Source organism: Carassius auratus, unplaced genomic scaffold (genome assembly GCF_003368295.1).
Source record: "Carassius auratus strain Wakin unplaced genomic scaffold, ASM336829v1 scaf_tig00217446, whole genome shotgun sequence".
Lineage (NCBI taxonomy): Eukaryota > Metazoa > Chordata > Actinopteri > Cypriniformes > Cyprinidae > Carassius > Carassius auratus.
The window spans coordinates 1,653-18,065 of NW_020529074.1; the positions used below are offsets into that span (position 1 = coordinate 1,653).

The 16,413-nt window shown below is 43.4% G+C and overlaps 4 protein-coding genes and 2 long non-coding RNA genes across 6 annotated transcripts; 4 read left to right on the forward strand and 2 right to left on the reverse strand.

Moving 5' to 3' along the window:
* Window positions 1-386: 386 nt before the first annotated feature.
* Window positions 387-1,253, reverse strand: LOC113101007 (zona pellucida sperm-binding protein 4-like). The gene is made up of 5 exons (XM_026265501.1): window positions 1,218-1,253; window positions 953-1,145; window positions 729-876; window positions 578-650; window positions 387-503 (listed from the first exon to the last, which is right to left on the reverse strand). Exons 2-5 carry the CDS (start codon window positions 1,054-1,056, stop codon window positions 427-429), a joined length of 402 nt encoding a protein of 133 aa, XP_026121286.1. The 5' UTR covers window positions 1,057-1,145; window positions 1,218-1,253; the 3' UTR covers window positions 387-426.
* A 637-nt stretch (window positions 1,254-1,890) lies between these two features.
* LOC113101009 (uncharacterized) lies at window positions 1,891-4,913 on the forward strand. The gene is made up of 2 exons (XR_003289878.1): window positions 1,891-2,142; window positions 4,601-4,913. It is a non-coding gene; the product is annotated as an uncharacterized LOC113101009 (long non-coding RNA).
* Window positions 4,914-5,666: 753 nt separating this feature from the next.
* Window positions 5,667-7,711, forward strand: LOC113101005 (zona pellucida sperm-binding protein 3-like). The gene is made up of 8 exons (XM_026265498.1): window positions 5,667-6,236; window positions 6,457-6,575; window positions 6,656-6,759; window positions 6,831-7,008; window positions 7,110-7,227; window positions 7,309-7,391; window positions 7,452-7,543; window positions 7,613-7,711. The coding sequence occupies exons 1-8, from the start codon at window positions 5,703-5,705 to the stop codon at window positions 7,690-7,692; spliced, it is 1,308 nt and encodes a 435-aa protein (XP_026121283.1). The 5' UTR covers window positions 5,667-5,702; the 3' UTR covers window positions 7,693-7,711.
* Window positions 7,712-11,000: 3,289 nt separating this feature from the next.
* Window positions 11,001-13,313, reverse strand: LOC113101004 (zona pellucida sperm-binding protein 4-like). Its single transcript, XM_026265497.1, has 8 exons — window positions 12,605-13,313; window positions 12,341-12,528; window positions 12,169-12,266; window positions 11,940-12,097; window positions 11,674-11,866; window positions 11,450-11,597; window positions 11,298-11,370; window positions 11,001-11,223 (listed from the first exon to the last, which is right to left on the reverse strand). The coding sequence occupies exons 1-8, from the start codon at window positions 13,275-13,277 to the stop codon at window positions 11,147-11,149; spliced, it is 1,608 nt and encodes a 535-aa protein (XP_026121282.1). The 5' UTR covers window positions 13,278-13,313; the 3' UTR covers window positions 11,001-11,146.
* A 737-nt stretch (window positions 13,314-14,050) lies between these two features.
* LOC113101006 (uncharacterized) lies at window positions 14,051-15,230 on the forward strand. The gene is made up of 4 exons (XM_026265499.1): window positions 14,051-14,620; window positions 14,837-14,954; window positions 15,035-15,138; window positions 15,209-15,230. The coding sequence occupies exons 1-3, from the start codon at window positions 14,087-14,089 to the stop codon at window positions 15,061-15,063; spliced, it is 681 nt and encodes a 226-aa protein (XP_026121284.1). The 5' UTR covers window positions 14,051-14,086; the 3' UTR covers window positions 15,064-15,138; window positions 15,209-15,230.
* Window positions 15,231-15,287: 57 nt separating this feature from the next.
* On the forward strand, window positions 15,288-15,654 carry LOC113101008 (uncharacterized). Its single transcript, XR_003289877.1, has 3 exons — window positions 15,288-15,342; window positions 15,424-15,506; window positions 15,567-15,654. It is a non-coding gene; the product is annotated as an uncharacterized LOC113101008 (long non-coding RNA).
* Window positions 15,655-16,413: the final 759 nt, after the last annotated feature.

A 16,413-nucleotide genomic window follows, 5' to 3' on the forward strand; every position in this document is an offset into this window, starting at 1 on the left:
ACTACTTTGATTTGCGGATAATTGACACCGTTTCGTGTTTGCTTCAAGACAGTCGAGAATTGATTTCCACTTAAAACTTGAGCTCAGCGATTTGAGTTGTATTTAAAACAAAAGCCGCAAGTAATCCACATAACTTTATATATTCTGAATGTCGGGAACCAAACTACTGTTTGGAAGACAAGTTAAAAAAAAATAAAATAAATAATAATAAGGGGAGCCTTGTGCCGCCCCAGGTTAGCAACTGGAGGAAGGATTAAGGAATGCACAAACTTACAAAAGGTTGTGGAACCTTGGTTTAATAGTGAGAGGGGAAAGAATAAAAACACTGGGAAGAGGCATGTAATCCCGCATTCTGCCGAACCAAAACAATACCAATAGACAAAAAGACACCTAAGGGTTCTGAAAAGTTTATTAAAAACACTAGATTTACATGACCAGAGTAACTTCTCCACTAGAAACCACAGTCTGCTCCCCAGAGACAGCCTTGATACGAGTGTCTCTTCCTGAAAGAGAGATGTTCAAAGTGAGAATGCACTTCTAAAATGCCCAGTTCCTCTTGTCAAGAGCAAGAACTCACGTTTCCTGGTGCAGCTTTGCTCACAAGAGCCAGATGATGGATGGCACACCTCTGTAGTGCAGTGGATGAAGATCTGACAGGGAAGAAAGAGGCTCAAGTCATCGAATCCACAAGTAGTAAATATACAGATGTTCAAGTAAAGGGGGCATACGGTTTCCTGCAGAGCAGCCAGTGAGGCTGGATCTACAAATGTGAACATCTTCACAACAAAGCGCTTGTAGTGGGTTGGGAACTGAAGACCAGACGATCCAGTCACTGGAACCAGTGTGGTCAGATAGCGGTCGTCCTGGTAAGGGCATCTGAAAACAAGAGAAAAAAAAAGTTAGAAAGGGTCTCCCAGCAGACTAACTGGATAAAGATTGGCTGTACACTCACCCGTCGATCAGAAGGTCCCACTGGGGGAGACTGAGTGGACTGGGGGTTGAAGTCGTCCAACAACGTCCCAGCGTCAGGACAATGTTGGGGTCGGTCCTCTCCATAATGTGCACCTCAACATACACAGGCTCTCGCAGGACTTTTGTGATGGGATAATCAGCGTCACTGTAATAGGACGTGTAGGCCTCATCCCCTGAGGAACACACTGGGGTTTAACCAGACTCCAGTTTGAAAGGCTTTAGGCAGACACAGGACAAGACCTTACCTTCAGCACAGCCTTTGGTGACGCATTGGCCATTGGCCAGTCCTGAGCTCCACCCTGAGAGGTCCAGGAGGCAGCTACTGGTGGAGGTGGAGGAACGGAGTTGACCTCCACAACCAGAGCTTCCACTGAAGTTCCTGATATCTACCACTGGAAGAGAAACCTTGGACGACACACAGCGAGCTTGTACATTTATCAGGGATTAATGGTCACACCAAGACATGGATCAACCTACTTCAAAATGACTGTCCCTTGTGATAGAACCATATGGTCCAATCCCCACTTCATACGAGGAGGTCATTCGGTTTTCATACACCACATATCCGCTGTCCCTCCTGTGAATAGGAACAGTGTTCAGCAATCCAGTCCATCACAAGCAATGCAGAATAAAACAGTAGGCAGCTGCTCACCATCACGCTCGTGCCACATGCGGTCACAGGGAACTGTATATAGCAAAGAAGGTGTAGACCCCACAGGAGCACAAGGTGGGTCATTTCCACCCAGTAGATGAACGTATCCCAGACTCAGTCGAGGCAGAGTAACATTCTAGACACCACTACCACAAACTGACCATCTCTAATACACTGGATGGTCACTAGAACAAGGTACAAGAGCAGGTTAAATTCAGAGAATCAGTTTGACCGAACGGAATAAGATTGGGAACACTTACCCGCCCTTCCATAGAAACACTGCTGTCCGTTAAAGGCAGCAGTTGATAGCTTCACACTCAGCACCAACTGATCCCAGGTAGACCACATTGGATCTGCTCAGAATCAGCTACAGCTACACATTTATCAAAGGGCTCTGCCTGCACTACTGGCTTTCTGAAACTGCTGTTTAACTGGCTTCTGAATCGGAAACTGCGGCTTAGTTAACTGTTGAACAGGCTTCTGAAGTGGAAATTGCGGGTTAGGTAGGTGTTGAACTGGTTTCTGAATCGGAAACTGCTGGTTAGTTAGCTGTTGACAGGCTTCCGAAGCGGAAACTGCTGGTTAGTTAGGCGGTTGAACAGGCTTCTGAAGCGGATACTGCGGCTTAGTTAAACTGTTGAACAGGCTTCTGAAGTGGAAATTGCGGGTTAGGTAGGTGTTGAACTGGTTTCTGAATCGGAAACTGCGGCTTAGTTAGCTGTTGAACTGGCTTCCGAAGCGGAAACTGCTGGTTAGTTAGCGGTTGAACAGGCTTCTGAAGCGGATTACTGCGGCTTAGTTACAGGGCTCCAGACTAACTTTTTTCACTAGGAGCACAGTGGCCCCCAACTGAAAATTTTAGGGGCACAACCAGAAAATTTAGGGCGCACACCGTAAATCAACATGCTAACCAAATCTACTAATTTCCACTGTATTACTAATAAATACTTTAATAATAGATGCAGAAATTACAATGTGCTGTTTCAAATTCAGTGTCACATTTTATTCTGCACTTTTGAAGATGCAACAACAAGGTAAACTGACAGCACCATCGCTGTCAAGACAGTACAATAGTAAACAAAATTCCATACACTCAGAATAAAAAATGTGCATAGTAAAAAAGTTTGTGTGCATGCTGTATCGTTGTTGTATGTTTCGTTAAGTTTTAAGCCATTCTTCCTTTGAGGTCGAGCTGGCTTTTGTATTTGGTGAAAGGTAGTTCTAATGCTTATAGTACCTCAGTATCTGAATTCTTACAGCCAGTCTTCTCGAAAATGGTGAGTGTGGATCAGGGCCGGCCCTGACCAATTTGCTGCCCTAGGCATGATTTTACCTGGCGCCCCATGTGTATGTATGTATGTACATGTATATATATATATATATATATATATATATATATATATATATTATATATATATATATATATATATATATATATATATATACACACACATACACACACTACAGCAGAACTGTTTCCAACACTCATAATAAATCATCATTAGAATGATTTCTAAAGGATCATGTGATAGACTGGATGTCACATGTGACACTGAAGAATGGAGTAATGATGCTGAAAATTCAGCTTTGCATCACAGAAATAAATGATAATTTAAAGTATAATAATTGAAAACAAATTATTTTAAATTGTAATAATATATCACAATATTACATTTTTTTCTGTATTTTTGATCAAATAAATGCAGGCTTGATGAGCAGAAGAAACTTCTTTCAAAAACTTAAAAAAATAGTAATGTTTCAAAACTTTTGGCCTGTACTGTATCCCCCCCAAAACTGCACAACTGTAGAGTAAAACATTATTTAAAAAAAAGTGATAATAAAAAATGCGTCTTAAAACTGACAAGATTGTACAAAATCACAGTCTGGGGACTCAGAACTCAGAACAACTGCTAACATTAAGTTTAAGGTAAAAATAACTGCCATGAAATTATAGTATCTTACTCCTATTCAATAAATTGTTCTTTCACTACATCTCTTTACCTCTGTCTTTATCCTCTTCTCTTCTTTTTGGCAGTGTATCTATCGCAGACTATGATCATTTATAATGTGTCATGTAAATTCGGCCTTGCGTCACAATCAGGAAACTTTCACCGTGTCTAGAACGGGCGCGAGCCGCCAGGCCCGTTTCTACGAGCTGTGTGTTAACAAAAACAGTGCTGTCTACATTGGATGTGGCGTCGGGCACGCTACACAACAAATTACCAACAACTAATCGTGCGCGCGCTCTGTTTCTGACGCACTTCAAGCACTCGATGGGTGGGGGAAGATTGAAGAGCCAGACTTTTTTTTTTTTTTCTTTATTTGGAAGTGTTTCGAATTGTTGGTTTTTAAATAGTATCCTATTATAAAAAAATATAGGTAAAAAAAAAAAAAAAGTTCACTCATTCTGGCGCCCCTATGGATGAGTGGCGCCCTTAGCATTTGCCTATGCCGCGGGCCGGCCCTGGTGCGGACTTTTTTTCGCCACATCAACCTCTGACTCTGAATCATCATCTGACGGTGACACTGTAGACTCTGGCACTGGTACACTAGCCGCAGGTCGGAAGAACGAATCAATATTTCGCTTGCTCATAGCTCAGACGCACGCACATATCAGGTTGTGATGATATTTGTCTCTGTTTCCTTCCCACAGATGTTTACGCGCGCTCAATTATCTCTAGGCCCCTCCCCCTCCACAGATTTTAGCCACTTGCAGTGGCCATTCCCTATTCTTCTCACACGCATTTGCCGCCTCACAGACAGGCATCACTCAATGAGACGCGAGTGTGTGCTCGCGTCTCATTAGTATGTGTGCAAGTGTGTGTGCAAGTGTGTGTGCGTGCGTGCGTGCGTGTGCAAATCTACTGGTCGCACGTGTGCGACTGGATGTAAAATTCAGTCGCACACTCTCAAAATTTGGTCGCAAAATGCGACCATTTGGTCGCAGTCTGGAGCCCTGAGTTAACTGTTGAACAGGCTTCTGAAGTGGAAATTGCGGGTTAGGTAGGTGTTGAACTGGTTTCTGAAGTGGAAACTGCTGGTTAGTTAGCTGTTGAACAGGCTTCTGAAGCGGAAACTGTTGGTTAGTTAGCTGTTGAACTGGCTTCTGGAGCTGAAACTGCTGGTCAGTCTGCTGGAGCTGAAACTGCTGGTCAGTCTGCTGCATCATCAGAGCTTGAGCATCCTGAAGTGACTTACTCCACTGTGGAACAGCATGACAGAAAGCACAGACCAACGAAATCTGAACCAAACACCAACTTCCAGCCATTGTTCAACAGCTAAACACAAAGAGGAGACATTGCCCTTTGGTCTTTTTCTATTCTACAGATTTCAGCTAATTAACGATAGTCCCTCCCTCTTCATTAACAACTGAGTGGACAAATCCCAGGGTTGTAAATGGACATGTAAAACCGTTCTGGAGAATTTTTGCCCATACCCAAGCCACGTACCTTTTTATGTAGATATCATTTAAAATATTGTATCAATGCATTCTATGGCACCTTTAACTGGGATTATGAACTCATATTTTGGCCGGAAACAATAGTTTGAATTTCTTAACGATGGATTTGTTTCTTATAAACACAAAGCCTTTCACTTCAAAAGACAGTAATTGATGTGAATTACTTGTGGATTATATTGATATTTATATCAGCTCTTTGGACTTTCGTTCTGATGCCACCCATTCACTGCAGAGGATTCATTGGGGAGCAAGTGATGTAATTCTACATTTTTCCAAATCTTTTCCAATGATAAACTAAAAACCATTTAAAAGAGAGAGAGATTTTTATGAATATTCTATATTATTTGAGTCATATCAGGGGCTTTTTTAATGACATTCATTGTCTATCATAAACACACAGTCAAACTTTAATTGTAAAATTGTGAATAAGTGTAGATGAAAATCTCAGATCCTTATCAATCCTTCCATTGGCTAGTGACATTCCAGAACGTTCTCATTTGTTAATTTGTTGAATCAAAGGTAATCAATCAAGCTGAAAGGGGAGGAGCCGCTTAAATTCAAAGCTGTACTTAATGGCAAAGACGAGGACTGGTGGGTATTGTGTTAACGTTTGTCAGGATGGGTCTTTTGCAATATGTGTTAGTGCTGGTTGTGCTTGTGGTGTTTGATCTGAAGAATGCTTTTGGAAGTTTGAGATCCAGTCAAAGTCCAAAAAGCAAGAAGCATCAATCATATCCAGCTTCCAGAGTGCCTGTTTCTTCTCAAGTGCTCGGAAACACTTTGCAGAAGGCTTCTCTGTCTCAGAGTCTTGACTACAGAGGATTTGCACAAGAGCCTCTTGGTCTTCAGGAGAAGCAGGTGTTGCAGGGTCCAGTGAAGCCTTTGGACTGGAGGTTTCCCACTGTTCCAGAAGTGCCGAGTGAGATGGCGGTGGACTTCCATTTGAGGCAACCTGTGACTCCCAGTAGTGTAGCTATTCAATGCGGTGAGAACCGGGTTCATGTGGAGGTACAGCAGGACTTGTTTAGCAATGGTGAACTGATCCAGCCATCTGGTCTGACTTTGGGAGGATGTCCTGTTGTCGGTTTGGTCCCAGGCTCCAAGGTGCTCTTCTTTGACAATGAACTGCAGGACTGCAATAGTGTGTTGATGGTAAGAGCGGTTAAGTGTTACTAGATTTATTGAACCCTACTAAAAATGGGCCCTTGTTTTGGTATCGACGGTTCCCTGAATCTATATCTGGGGAAAAACTCTTAATAACCGCTTACTCGGGTAACCAAGTGTTATGGCATGACTTGCTAAGATGCCTTTAGGAATGGGGGGGGGGGGGTTTGGGGAGAATCCTCTAGGTAACAACGTCCGTCTCCTATAGATGACCAAGGATGAGCTTGTCTACACCTTTGCCCTTACCTACACTCCTGAGGCGTTTGCTGGCACTCCGATTACCCGTGCAGGTGGTGCAGTTATTGGTGTTCAATGCCATTATCAAAGGTAAGTGACCTTTTGTGACTCGTGGCATTGCTTGCGGTGGTGGAACTGGAAGCCCGTTTAATTGGTAACTTGAACGGCAGGTTTCAAAATGTCAGCGGTAATGCCTTGAAGCCAACTTGGGTCCCTTATGCCTCAACGGAGGCTGGTGAAGAAGTCTTGCTGTTCTCCCTGAAGCTCATGATGGGTTTGTGCAGTTTCTCTAGACCTCCTGCCTTCTGAACGAGGCTGTGCCTAAGCAGTTCTTCCCTCTTGCAGATGACTGGTCCTTTGAGAGGCCTTCAAACTCTTACTTCCTGGGTGACGTTATTAATGTTGAGGCATCTGTGAAGGTATACAACCACGTCCCTCTGCGTGTGTTTGTGGACAGCTGTGTGGCCACCCAAGTACCTGATGTGAACGCCCTTCCGAGATATTTGTTCATTGAGAATCATGGGTGTGTTCATGTCACCAGATGCTGCAGAGTTGACTTGTTCTCGCGTTTGCTCCTTGTAACCACTTTGTCCCCGACAACTACTTTTCACTCCTTTTTTTTAGATGTCTTGTGGATGCCAAGGTCACAGCTTCCAGCTCGCGCTTCATGCCTCGATCCCAGGAGGACAAAATCCGGTTCCAGCTGGAGGCCTTCATGTTCCAGGGGGGATCCAGTCCTTCTGTATGTATTATGAGTGTTTGGGAGAACGACCTCTCCCATTTGCTTTGGTTTGTGACCCCTTACCCGTGGTGTCTCTTGCAGATCTACATGACGTGTGTTCTGAAGGCCACTCTTGCTTCTGCACCTAGTGACGCGCTCCACAAATCCTGTTCCTTTGCCAATGGGTATGTTCATGCCACTTACGAATACATTAAAGGTGCCATGTCTGATTTTTCGTATTGCAGGTGGCTTGCTGCTGATGGGAACCACCAGGTTTGTGGTTGCTGTGACTCCACATGTGGTCCTGATGGTGGAACTGCTGCTTCTCCTTTTGGAGGTAGGAAGGTGCTTTTAAGCTTGGTTTTTGACCCTTCAAGCACTTAACTCTGGTGTCTGCTTTTTCTAGGCCTTCAGTGGGAAGGGAAGGCCTCGCTCGGTCCTGTAGTGGTTCAAGAGCACAAGAAGACTTTGGCTGGTCTTCAATAAATGTGGGGGAGCAAACTTATTCTTGCTTCGGTTTTTCTTGTCTAGTTTAACCAATTGATTTGAGCGAGGAAGCGGGTAGTCCTACTGTACCTATTCTCTTGCCAGAAGGAAAGGCTCCCTTTTCGCGTTAGGGAAGTTAATAACCCTTTTAAAGGGACCTGCTGTGAGCTCCCTTTTGATGAGTACTGTAAAGGTGGAATACATTGCCCATGATGCTGTAAAGGGACTGCTGTTAATTGGCACTTGTGCCAAGAGTTCTGCGTGAACGTCCACTTCCTTGAAGCACTGCAGATTTTGCGTGCCTCTTATGCAGTGAACTTGATTTCTTCGTGTTGGTAACTTCAAATGAGCAGTTTAATTTTCTCCTTGCATCCCCAAATAGGTTTGCTCAGTTAAATTTGTTTCCTAATGCTCCTTGTTGACATCTCTAATGCTTTTAAATCCATGTACAATAAAAGCGCACTCCCAGTATCAACACTGGCACAACATTTTCCACCTTCAGATGGGTTATTTATAGGTTTTCCATTGTGTTAGGAAAATGGCAGGCATCTCTTAAGTTCAATTTAGTATTTGGGGAGCCAAACTTGCAGAACCTGTACTGACGTAAGGGGGTTTTTGTGCAGTAGCAGGTCAATTATAATTCTGAAAAATAATTGCCGAAATGACACTCAAATAGAACTAATGTTTGGACTCTCAGTGAATGACCTCTTTTGAAAACTGTTGGCTTGTGCAACATCTTGGGCGGTTTGTTTCTAGCACAGTTTCAATATTAAAGGGATACTCCACCCCAAATTGAAAATCGTCATCACTTGCCCCCAAGTCGTTCCCAACCCATAAGAGCTTCGTTCATCTTTGGAACACAACTTATTTTGGAGGAAAACCAGGAGGCTTGTGATTGGCCCACAGACTGCCAAGTAAAATGCACTGTCAAGGTCCAGAAAAGCATCCTTGGAGTAGTCAGACTGTGTACGTTCTTCTGTGTCAGCCGCGCCACAAGCTTGTGTTTTCTACATAAATTTACGCCTTGATTTGAAAGAGAACCGTGGCATCCACTAGCATATGCCGTTTGCGTTCAGCAGGTGTTTTTCAAAATGGCGCTAGGGTGATGTGGGGAGAGACAGAGGAGACCATCTGTTGAATAAAGTCTTTGTTTCATTTGTGTACAAAGTGTTCTCATCGCTTCCTAACGTTACGGTTCATCCACTGATGGCAGATGGGTAATTCTGACGGTGCTTTTCATACTTTTCTGGACCTTGACCGACGAGTGTTTTACTTGGGGATGGTCACAGGCCTCCCGGTTTTCATCCAAAATATCTTTAACCCCTTTGCTGTCAAGGATCGTCACCGGCCCCAGATTATTGTTTTACTTTCACAGCACGTTAAACATCACTCTCTTACTTGACCTGGAGAAACTGCGCATCAGTTGAAAGTTTAAAGACTGTAGCTTCAATATTTGACCAATGTTTTGATAAAACAGTGACCGTTATTTAGTAATTTATGTCAGGAGTACAAAATAGGAGCCATTTTTAGAATAGAAATTCACCAAGCATTCATATTCAGTCACGTCTGCAGTGGTTTGTGTTGTCATAGATTCACTGAAAAGCGTCAAATAGGGTTTATAGGCAAAAGTTGCATATACACAGAGATATATTTACTGATGTTTACTTTATATTTCTTCAGACAGAATCATAATTTCTATTCATTTTCCACTGGTTTACGCGATCTGATGGTAATGATCCGCTCCCAGCCCTGTCTCTGTGTGTATAGTCTTCCGTGTGTGCACTGACAGAGACCGGATTCGCCCGTGTCTTGTCCATCATAACGGTGCATCATATGCCGCCCCGTCCTACCCATGATGCATTTCCTGTACACTTCCGTGTTGATATCTGACCACAACAACACAGAGAAACCTCTGTACCCATGAAATATCCAAATAATAAACACACGATTACGTTAGTTAATGGTTGGTATGCGATTTTCTTGAGATTTGGGGCGTTTTTATAACAATATTAAAAATGTACATCTGAAATGCTAACTTGTGCAGCGATGTAAAAGGCTATAAATAGCAAATTCCACATGTGATCGCAAAAGGAGGTTATTACAAACCTCAGTCAGGGTTTAAAGTGAGTTTTGAGTAAAAGTGTACTAATAATTTCATAAATAGTCTTATGTAGCTTGATGCTAACGTTAGGTCTAATGCAGCTACATAGCAGGTGCAGTTCTTCTTCATAATGCATTTTGTAATAGTTTTGTCAAAGGTTGTAAGAAAATGTTTTGTTGTATTTTTATAGTAAGGCTTTTGATAACAGTGGGGTAAATGTATACTGGAAGTGAAGCGATGTGGCTTGGTAAACCTTGAAATACCAGAACAAAGGCTAAAAGTAGCGAAATAAAAACAAAAGAATGATGATAAATGAAGAATGAGGATTTTGTGTCATACCTGGCCGATGTGCGAAAGGCTCGTTTCGGAAGAACAATAGAATCATGAATGGGGCAGTTTTGCCGGTCCAAACAAGAGATAATCAGGAGTCATAAATCAATTTTGTTAGCCTTTTATGAGCCTTCTCTAAAAACACACATGACATGGTCTTAGAAAAGGTTTCATAAAATTCACACTTTGTGAGATCATATTCTGAAATAAAGTATTAGTAGACTTGTGGCTTTAGCTTCATTATGTATCTAAAATCATATCCTACATCATTTAATACACTTCAATAGGTTTTTAATATTTTTATTGACATGTTTGAGCTTATCTCGATTATAACGGTCTGAGTAATTCTGATTCCTGAACAGTAAACTTTGAAGTGTCAGCTTTGTGAACATTATGTATCTAGTAAGAAAGACTCCTAAGCAGCAACCTTTTAATTTTGGTTATGTCATTTGTGTCTCCATGCTGAAAATGAGTGGTGACAAGTAAGGGGTTAAATTGTGTTCCGAAGACGAATGAAGTTTTTACAGGTTTGGAACAACACGGGGGTAGGTAAGTGATTAGTGACACAATTTTGGGGTGAAGTATCCCTTTAATATCACTACTTTGAGTTGCGGACAATTGACACCGTTTCGTGTTTGCTTCAAGACAGTCGAGAATTGATTTCCACTTAAAACTTGAGCTCAGCGATTTGAGTTGTATTTAAAACAAAAGCCGCAAGTAATCCACATAACTTTATATATTCTGAATGTCGGGAACCAAACTACTGTTTGGAAGACAAGTTAAAAAAAAATAAAATAAATAATAATAAGGGGAGCCTTGTGCCGCCCCAGGTTAGCAACTGGAGGAAGGATTAAGGAATGCACAAACTTACAAAAGGTTGTGGAACCTTGGTTTAATAGTGAGAGGGGAAAGAATAAAAACACTGGGAAGAGGCATGTAATCCCGCATTCTGCCGAACCAAAACAATACCAATAGACAAAAAGACACCTAAGGGTTCTGAAAAGTTTATTAAAAACACTAGATTTACATGACCAGAGTAACTTCTCCACTAGAAACCACAGTCTGCTCCCCAGAGACAGCCTTGATACGAGTGTCTCTTCCTGAAAGAGAGATGTTCAAAGTGAGAATGCACTTCTAAAATGCCCAGTTCCTCTTGTCAAGAGCAAGAACTCACGTTTCCTGGTGCAGCTTTGCTCACAAGAGCCAGATGATGGATGGCACACCTCTGTAGTGCAGTGGATGAAGATCTGACAGGGAAGAAAGAGGCTCAAGTCATCGAATCCACAAGTAGTAAATATACAGATGTTCAAGTAAAGGGGGGCATACGGTTTCCTGCAGAGCAGCCAGTGAGGCTGGATCTACAAATGTGAACATCTTCACAACAAAGCGCTTGTAGTGGGTTGGGAACTGAAGACCAGACGATCCAGTCACTGGAACCAGTGTGGTCAGATAGCGGTCGTCCTGGTAAGGGCATCTGAAAACAAGAGAAAAAAAAAGTTAGAAAGGGTCTCCCAGCAGACTAACTGGATAAAGATTGGCTGTACACTCACCCGTCGATCAGAAGGTCCCACTGGGGGAGACTGAGTGGACTGGGGGTTGAAGTCGTCCAACAACGTCCCAGCGTCAGGACAATGTTGGGGTCGGTCCTCTCCATAATGTGCACCTCAACATACACAGGCTCTCGCAGGACTTTTGTGATGGGATAATCAGCGTCACTGTAATAGGACGTGTAGGCCTCATCCCCTGAGGAACAACACTGGGGTTTAACCAGACTCCAGTTTGAAAGGCTTTAGGCAGACACAGGACAAGACCTTACCTTCAGCACAGCCTTTGGTGACGCATTGGCCATTGGCCAGTCTGAGCTCCACCCTGAGAGGTCCAGGAGCAGCTACTGGTGGAGGTGGAGGAACAGAGTTGACCTCCACAACCAGAGCTTCCACAGAAGTTCCCGAATATCTACACTGGAAGAGAAACCTGGACGACACACAGCGAGCTTGTAGCATTTATCAGGGATTAATGGTCACACCAAGACATGGATCACCTACTCAAAATGACTGTCCCTTGTGATAGAACCATATGGTCCAATCCCCACTTCATACGAGGAGGTCATTCGGTTTTCATACACCACATATCCGCTGTCCTCCTGTGAATAGGAACAGTGTCAGCATCCAGTCCATCACAAGCAAATGCAGAATAAAACCAGTAGCAGCTGCTCACCATCACGCTCGTGCCACATGCGGTCACAGGGAACTGGTATATAGCAAAGGAAGGTGTAGACCCCACAGGAGCACAAGGTGGGTCATTTCCACCCAGTAGATGAACCGTATCCAGACTCAGTCGAGGCAGTGTAACATCTCTAGACACCACTACCACAAACTGACCATCTCTAATACACTGGACGGTCACTAGAACAAGGTACAAGAGCAGGTTAAATTCAGAGAATCAGTTTGACACGAACGGAATAAGATTGGGAACACTTACCCGCCCTTCCATAGAAACACTGCTGTCCGTTAAAGCAGCAGTTGATAGCTTCACACTCAGCACCACTGATCCCAGGTAGACCACATTGGATCTGCTCAGAATCAGCTACAGCTACACATTTATCAAAGGGCTCTGCCTGCACTACTGGCTTCTGAAACTGCTGTTTAACTGGCTTCTGAATCGGAAACTGCGGCTTAGTTAACTGTTGAACAGGCTTCTGAAGTGGAAATTGCGGGTTAGGTAGGTGTTGAACTGGTTTCTGAATCAGAAACTGCTGGTTAGTTAGCTGTTGAACAGGCTTCTGAAGCGGAAACTGCGGCTTAGTTAGCTGTTGAACTGGCTTCCGAAGCGGAAACTGCTGGTTAGTTAGCGGTTGAACAGGCTTCTGAAGCGGATACTGCGGCTTAGTTAGCTGTTGAACAGGCTTCTGAAGCGGAAACTGCGGCTTAGTTAGCTGTTGAACTGGCTTCCGAAGCGGAAACTGTTGGTTAGTTAGCTGTTGAACTGGCTTCTGGAGCTGAAACTGCTGGTCAGTCTGCTGGAGCTGAAACTGCTGGTCAGTCTGCTGCATCATCAGAGCTTGAGCATCCTGAAGCGACTTACTCCACTGTGGAACAGCATGACAGAAAGCACAGACCAACGAAATCTGAACCAAACACCAACTTCCAGCCATTGTTCAACAGCTAAACACAAAGAGGAGACATTGCCCTTTGGTCTTTTTCTATTCTACAGATTTCAGCTAATTAACGATAGTCCCTCCCTCTTCATTAACAACTGAGTGGACAAATCCCAGGGTTGTAAATGGACATGTAAAACCGTTCTGGAGAATTTTTGCCCATACCCAAGCCACGTACCTTTTTATGTAGATATCATTTAAAATATTGTATCAAAGCATTCTATGGCACCTTTAACTGGGATTATGAACTCATATTTTGGCCGGAAACAATAGTTTGAATTTCTTAACGATGGATTTGTTTCTTATAAACACAAAGCCTTTCACTTCAAAAGACAGTAATTGATGTGAATTACTTGTGGATTATATTGATATTTATATCAGCTCTTTGGACTTTCGTTCTGATGCCACCCATTCACTGCAGAGGATTCATTGGGGAGCAAGTGATGTAATTCTACATTTTTCCAAATCTTTTCCAATGATAAACTAAAAACCATTTAAAAAGAGAGAGATTTTTATGAATATTCTATATTATTTGAGTCATATCAGGGGCTTTTTTAATGACATTCATTGTCTATCATAGACACACAGTCAAACTTGAATTGTAAAATTGTGAATAAGTGTAGATGAAAATCTCAGATCCTTATCAAGCCTTCCATTGGCTAGTGACATTCCAGAACGTTCTCATTTGTTAATTTGTTGAATCAAAGGTAATCAATCAAGCTGAAAGGGGAGGAGCCGCTTAAATTCAAAGCTGTACTTAATGGCAAAGACGAGGACTGGTGGGTATTGTGTTAACGTTTGTCAGGATGGGTCTTTTGCAATATGTGTTAGTGCTGGTTGTGCTTGTGGTGTTTGATCTGAAGAATGCTTTTGGAAGTTTGAGATCCAGTCAAAGTCCAAAAAGCAAGAAGCATCAATCATATCCAGCTTCCAGAGTGCCTGTTTCTTCTCAAGTGCTCGGAAACACTTTGCAGAAGGCTTCTCTGTCTCAGAGTCTTGACTACAGAGGATTTGCACAAGAGCCTCTTGGTCTTCAGGAGAAGCAGGTGTTGCAGGGTCCAGTGAAGCCTTTGGACTGGAGGTTTCCCACTGTTCCAGAAGTGCCGAGTGAGATGGCGGTGGACTTCCATTTGAGGCAACCTGTGACTCCCAGTAGTGTAGCTATTCAATGCGGTGAGAACCGGGTTCATGTGGAGGTACAGCAGGACTTGTTTAGCAATGGTGAACTGATCCAGCCATCTGGTCTGACTTTGGGAGGATGTCCTGTTGTCGGTTTGGTCCCAGGCTCCAAGGTGCTCTTCTTTGACAATGAACTGCAGGACTGCAATAGTGTGTTGATGGTAAGAGCGGTTAAGTGTTACTAGATTTATTGAACCCTACTAAAAATGGGCCCTTGTTTTGGTATCGACGGTTCCCTGAATCTATATCTGGGGAAAAACTCTTAATAACCGCTTACTCTGGTAACCAAGTGTTATGGCATGACTTGCTAAGATGCCTTTAGGAATGGGGGGGGGTTTGGGGAGAATCCTCTAGGTAACAACGTCCGTCTCCTATAGATGACCAAGGATGAGCTTGTCTACACCTTTGCCCTTACCTACACTCCTGAGGCGTTTGCTGGCACTCCGATTACCCGTGCAGGTGGTGCAGTTATTGGTGTCAATGCCATTATCAAAGGTAAGTGACCTTTTGTGACTCGTGGCATTGCTTGCGGTGGTGGAACTGGAAGCCCGTTTAATTGGTAACTTGAACGGCAGGTTTCAAAATGTCAGCGGTAATGCCTTGAAGCCAACTTGGGTCCCTTATGCCTCAACGGAGGCTGGTGAAGAAGTCTTGCTGTTCTCCCTGAAGCTCATGATGGGTTTGTGCAGTTTCTCTAGACCTCCTGCCTTCTGAACGAGGCTGTGCTAAGCAGTTCTTCCCTCTTGCAGATGACTGGTCCTTCGAGAGCCTTCAACTCTTACTTCCTGGTGACGTTATTAATGTTGAGGCATCTGTGAAGGTCGAAGACAAAATCCGGTTCAGCTGGAGGCCTTCATGTTTCCAGGGGGGATCCAGTCCTTCTGTATGTATTATGAGTGTTTGGGAGAACGACCTCTCCCATTTGCTTTGGTTTGTTGACCCTTACCCGTGGTGTCTCTTGCAGATCTACATGACGTGTGTTCTGAAGGCCACTCTTGCTTCTGCACCTAGTGACGCGCTCCACAAATCCTGTTCCTTTGCCAATGGGTATGTTCATGCCACTTACGAATACATTAAAGGTGCCATGTCTGATTTTTCGTATTGCAGGTGGCTTGCTGCTGATGGGAACCACCAGGTTTGTGGTTGCTGTGACTCCACATGTGGTCCTGATGGTGGAACTGCTGCTTCTCCTTTGGAGGTAGGAAAGGTGCTTTTAAGCTTGGTTTTTGACCCTTCAAGCACTTAACTCTGGTGTCTGCTTTTTCTAGGCCTTCAGTGGGAAGGGAAGGCCTCGCTCGGTCCTGTAGTGGTTCAAGAGCACAAGAAGACTTTGGCTGGTCTTCAATAAATGTGGGAGCAAACTTATTCTTGCTTCGGTTTTTCTTGTCTAGTTTAACCAATTGATTTGAGCGAGGAAGCGGGTAGTCCTACTGTACCTATTCTCTTGCCAGAAGGGGCTCCCTTTTCGCGTTAGGGAAGTTAATAACCCTTTTAAAGGGACCTGCTGTGAGCTCCCTTTTGATGAGTACTGTAAAGGTGGAATACATTGCCCATGATGCTGTAAAGGGACTTCTGTTAATTGGCACTTGTGCCAAGAGTTCTGCGTGAACGTCCACTTCCTTGAAGCACTGCAGATTTTGCGTGCCTCTTATGCAGTGAACTTGATTTCTTCGTTGGTAACTTCAAATGAGCAGTTTAATTTTTCTCCTTTGCATCCCAAAATAGGTTTGCTCAGTTAAATTTGTTTCCTAATGCTCCTTGTTGACATCTCTAATGCTTTTAAATCCATGTACAATAAAAGCGCACTCCCAGTATCAACACTGGCACAACATTTTCCACCTTCAGATGGGGTTATTTATTACCCTTCCATAGGAAACTGGCAGGCATCTCTTAAGTTCAATTTAGTATTTGGGGAGCCAAACTTGCAGAACCTGTACTGACGTAAGGGTTTTTT

Bases quoted from the DNA above. Each gene is read 5' to 3' on its own strand.
- LOC113101007 (XM_026265501.1), bottom strand. From the start codon at position 1,056: ATGGAGAGGACCGACCCCAACATTGTCCTGACGCTGGGACGTTGTTGG. The intron at 877-952 runs GTGAGTGTACAG...TCTTGTTTTCAG, and splicing joins TGGGACCTTCTGATCGACGG to ATGCCCTTACCAGGACGACC. The intron at 504-577 runs GTGAGTTCTTGC...TCTCTCTTTCAG, and splicing joins GCAAAGCTGCACCAGGAAAC to GAAGAGACACTCGTATCAAG.
- LOC113101005 (XM_026265498.1), top strand. From the start codon at position 5,703: ATGGGTCTTTTGCAATATGTGTTAGTGCTGGTTGTGCTTGTGGTGTTT. The intron at 6,576-6,655 runs GTAAGTGACCTT...CTTGAACGGCAG, and splicing joins GTTCAATGCCATTATCAAAG to GTTTCAAAATGTCAGCGGTA. The intron at 7,228-7,308 runs GTATGTATTATG...TGTCTCTTGCAG, and splicing joins AGGGGGGATCCAGTCCTTCT to ATCTACATGACGTGTGTTCT.
- LOC113101004 (XM_026265497.1), bottom strand. From the start codon at position 13,277: ATGGCTGGAAGTTGGTGTTTGGTTCAGATTTCGTTGGTCTGTGCTTTC. The intron at 12,098-12,168 runs GTAGGTGATCCA...TGTGTCGTCCAG, and splicing joins ACAAGGGACAGTCATTTTGA to GTTTCTCTTCCAGTGTAGAT. The intron at 11,598-11,673 runs GTGAGTGTACAG...TCTTGTTTTCAG, and splicing joins TGGGACCTTCTGATCGACGG to ATGCCCTTACCAGGACGACC.
- LOC113101006 (XM_026265499.1), top strand. From the start codon at position 14,087: ATGGGTCTTTTGCAATATGTGTTAGTGCTGGTTGTGCTTGTGGTGTTT. The intron at 14,621-14,836 runs GTAAGAGCGGTT...CGTCTCCTATAG, and splicing joins ACTGCAATAGTGTGTTGATG to ATGACCAAGGATGAGCTTGT. The intron at 14,955-15,034 runs GTAAGTGACCTT...CTTGAACGGCAG, and splicing joins TGTCAATGCCATTATCAAAG to GTTTCAAAATGTCAGCGGTA.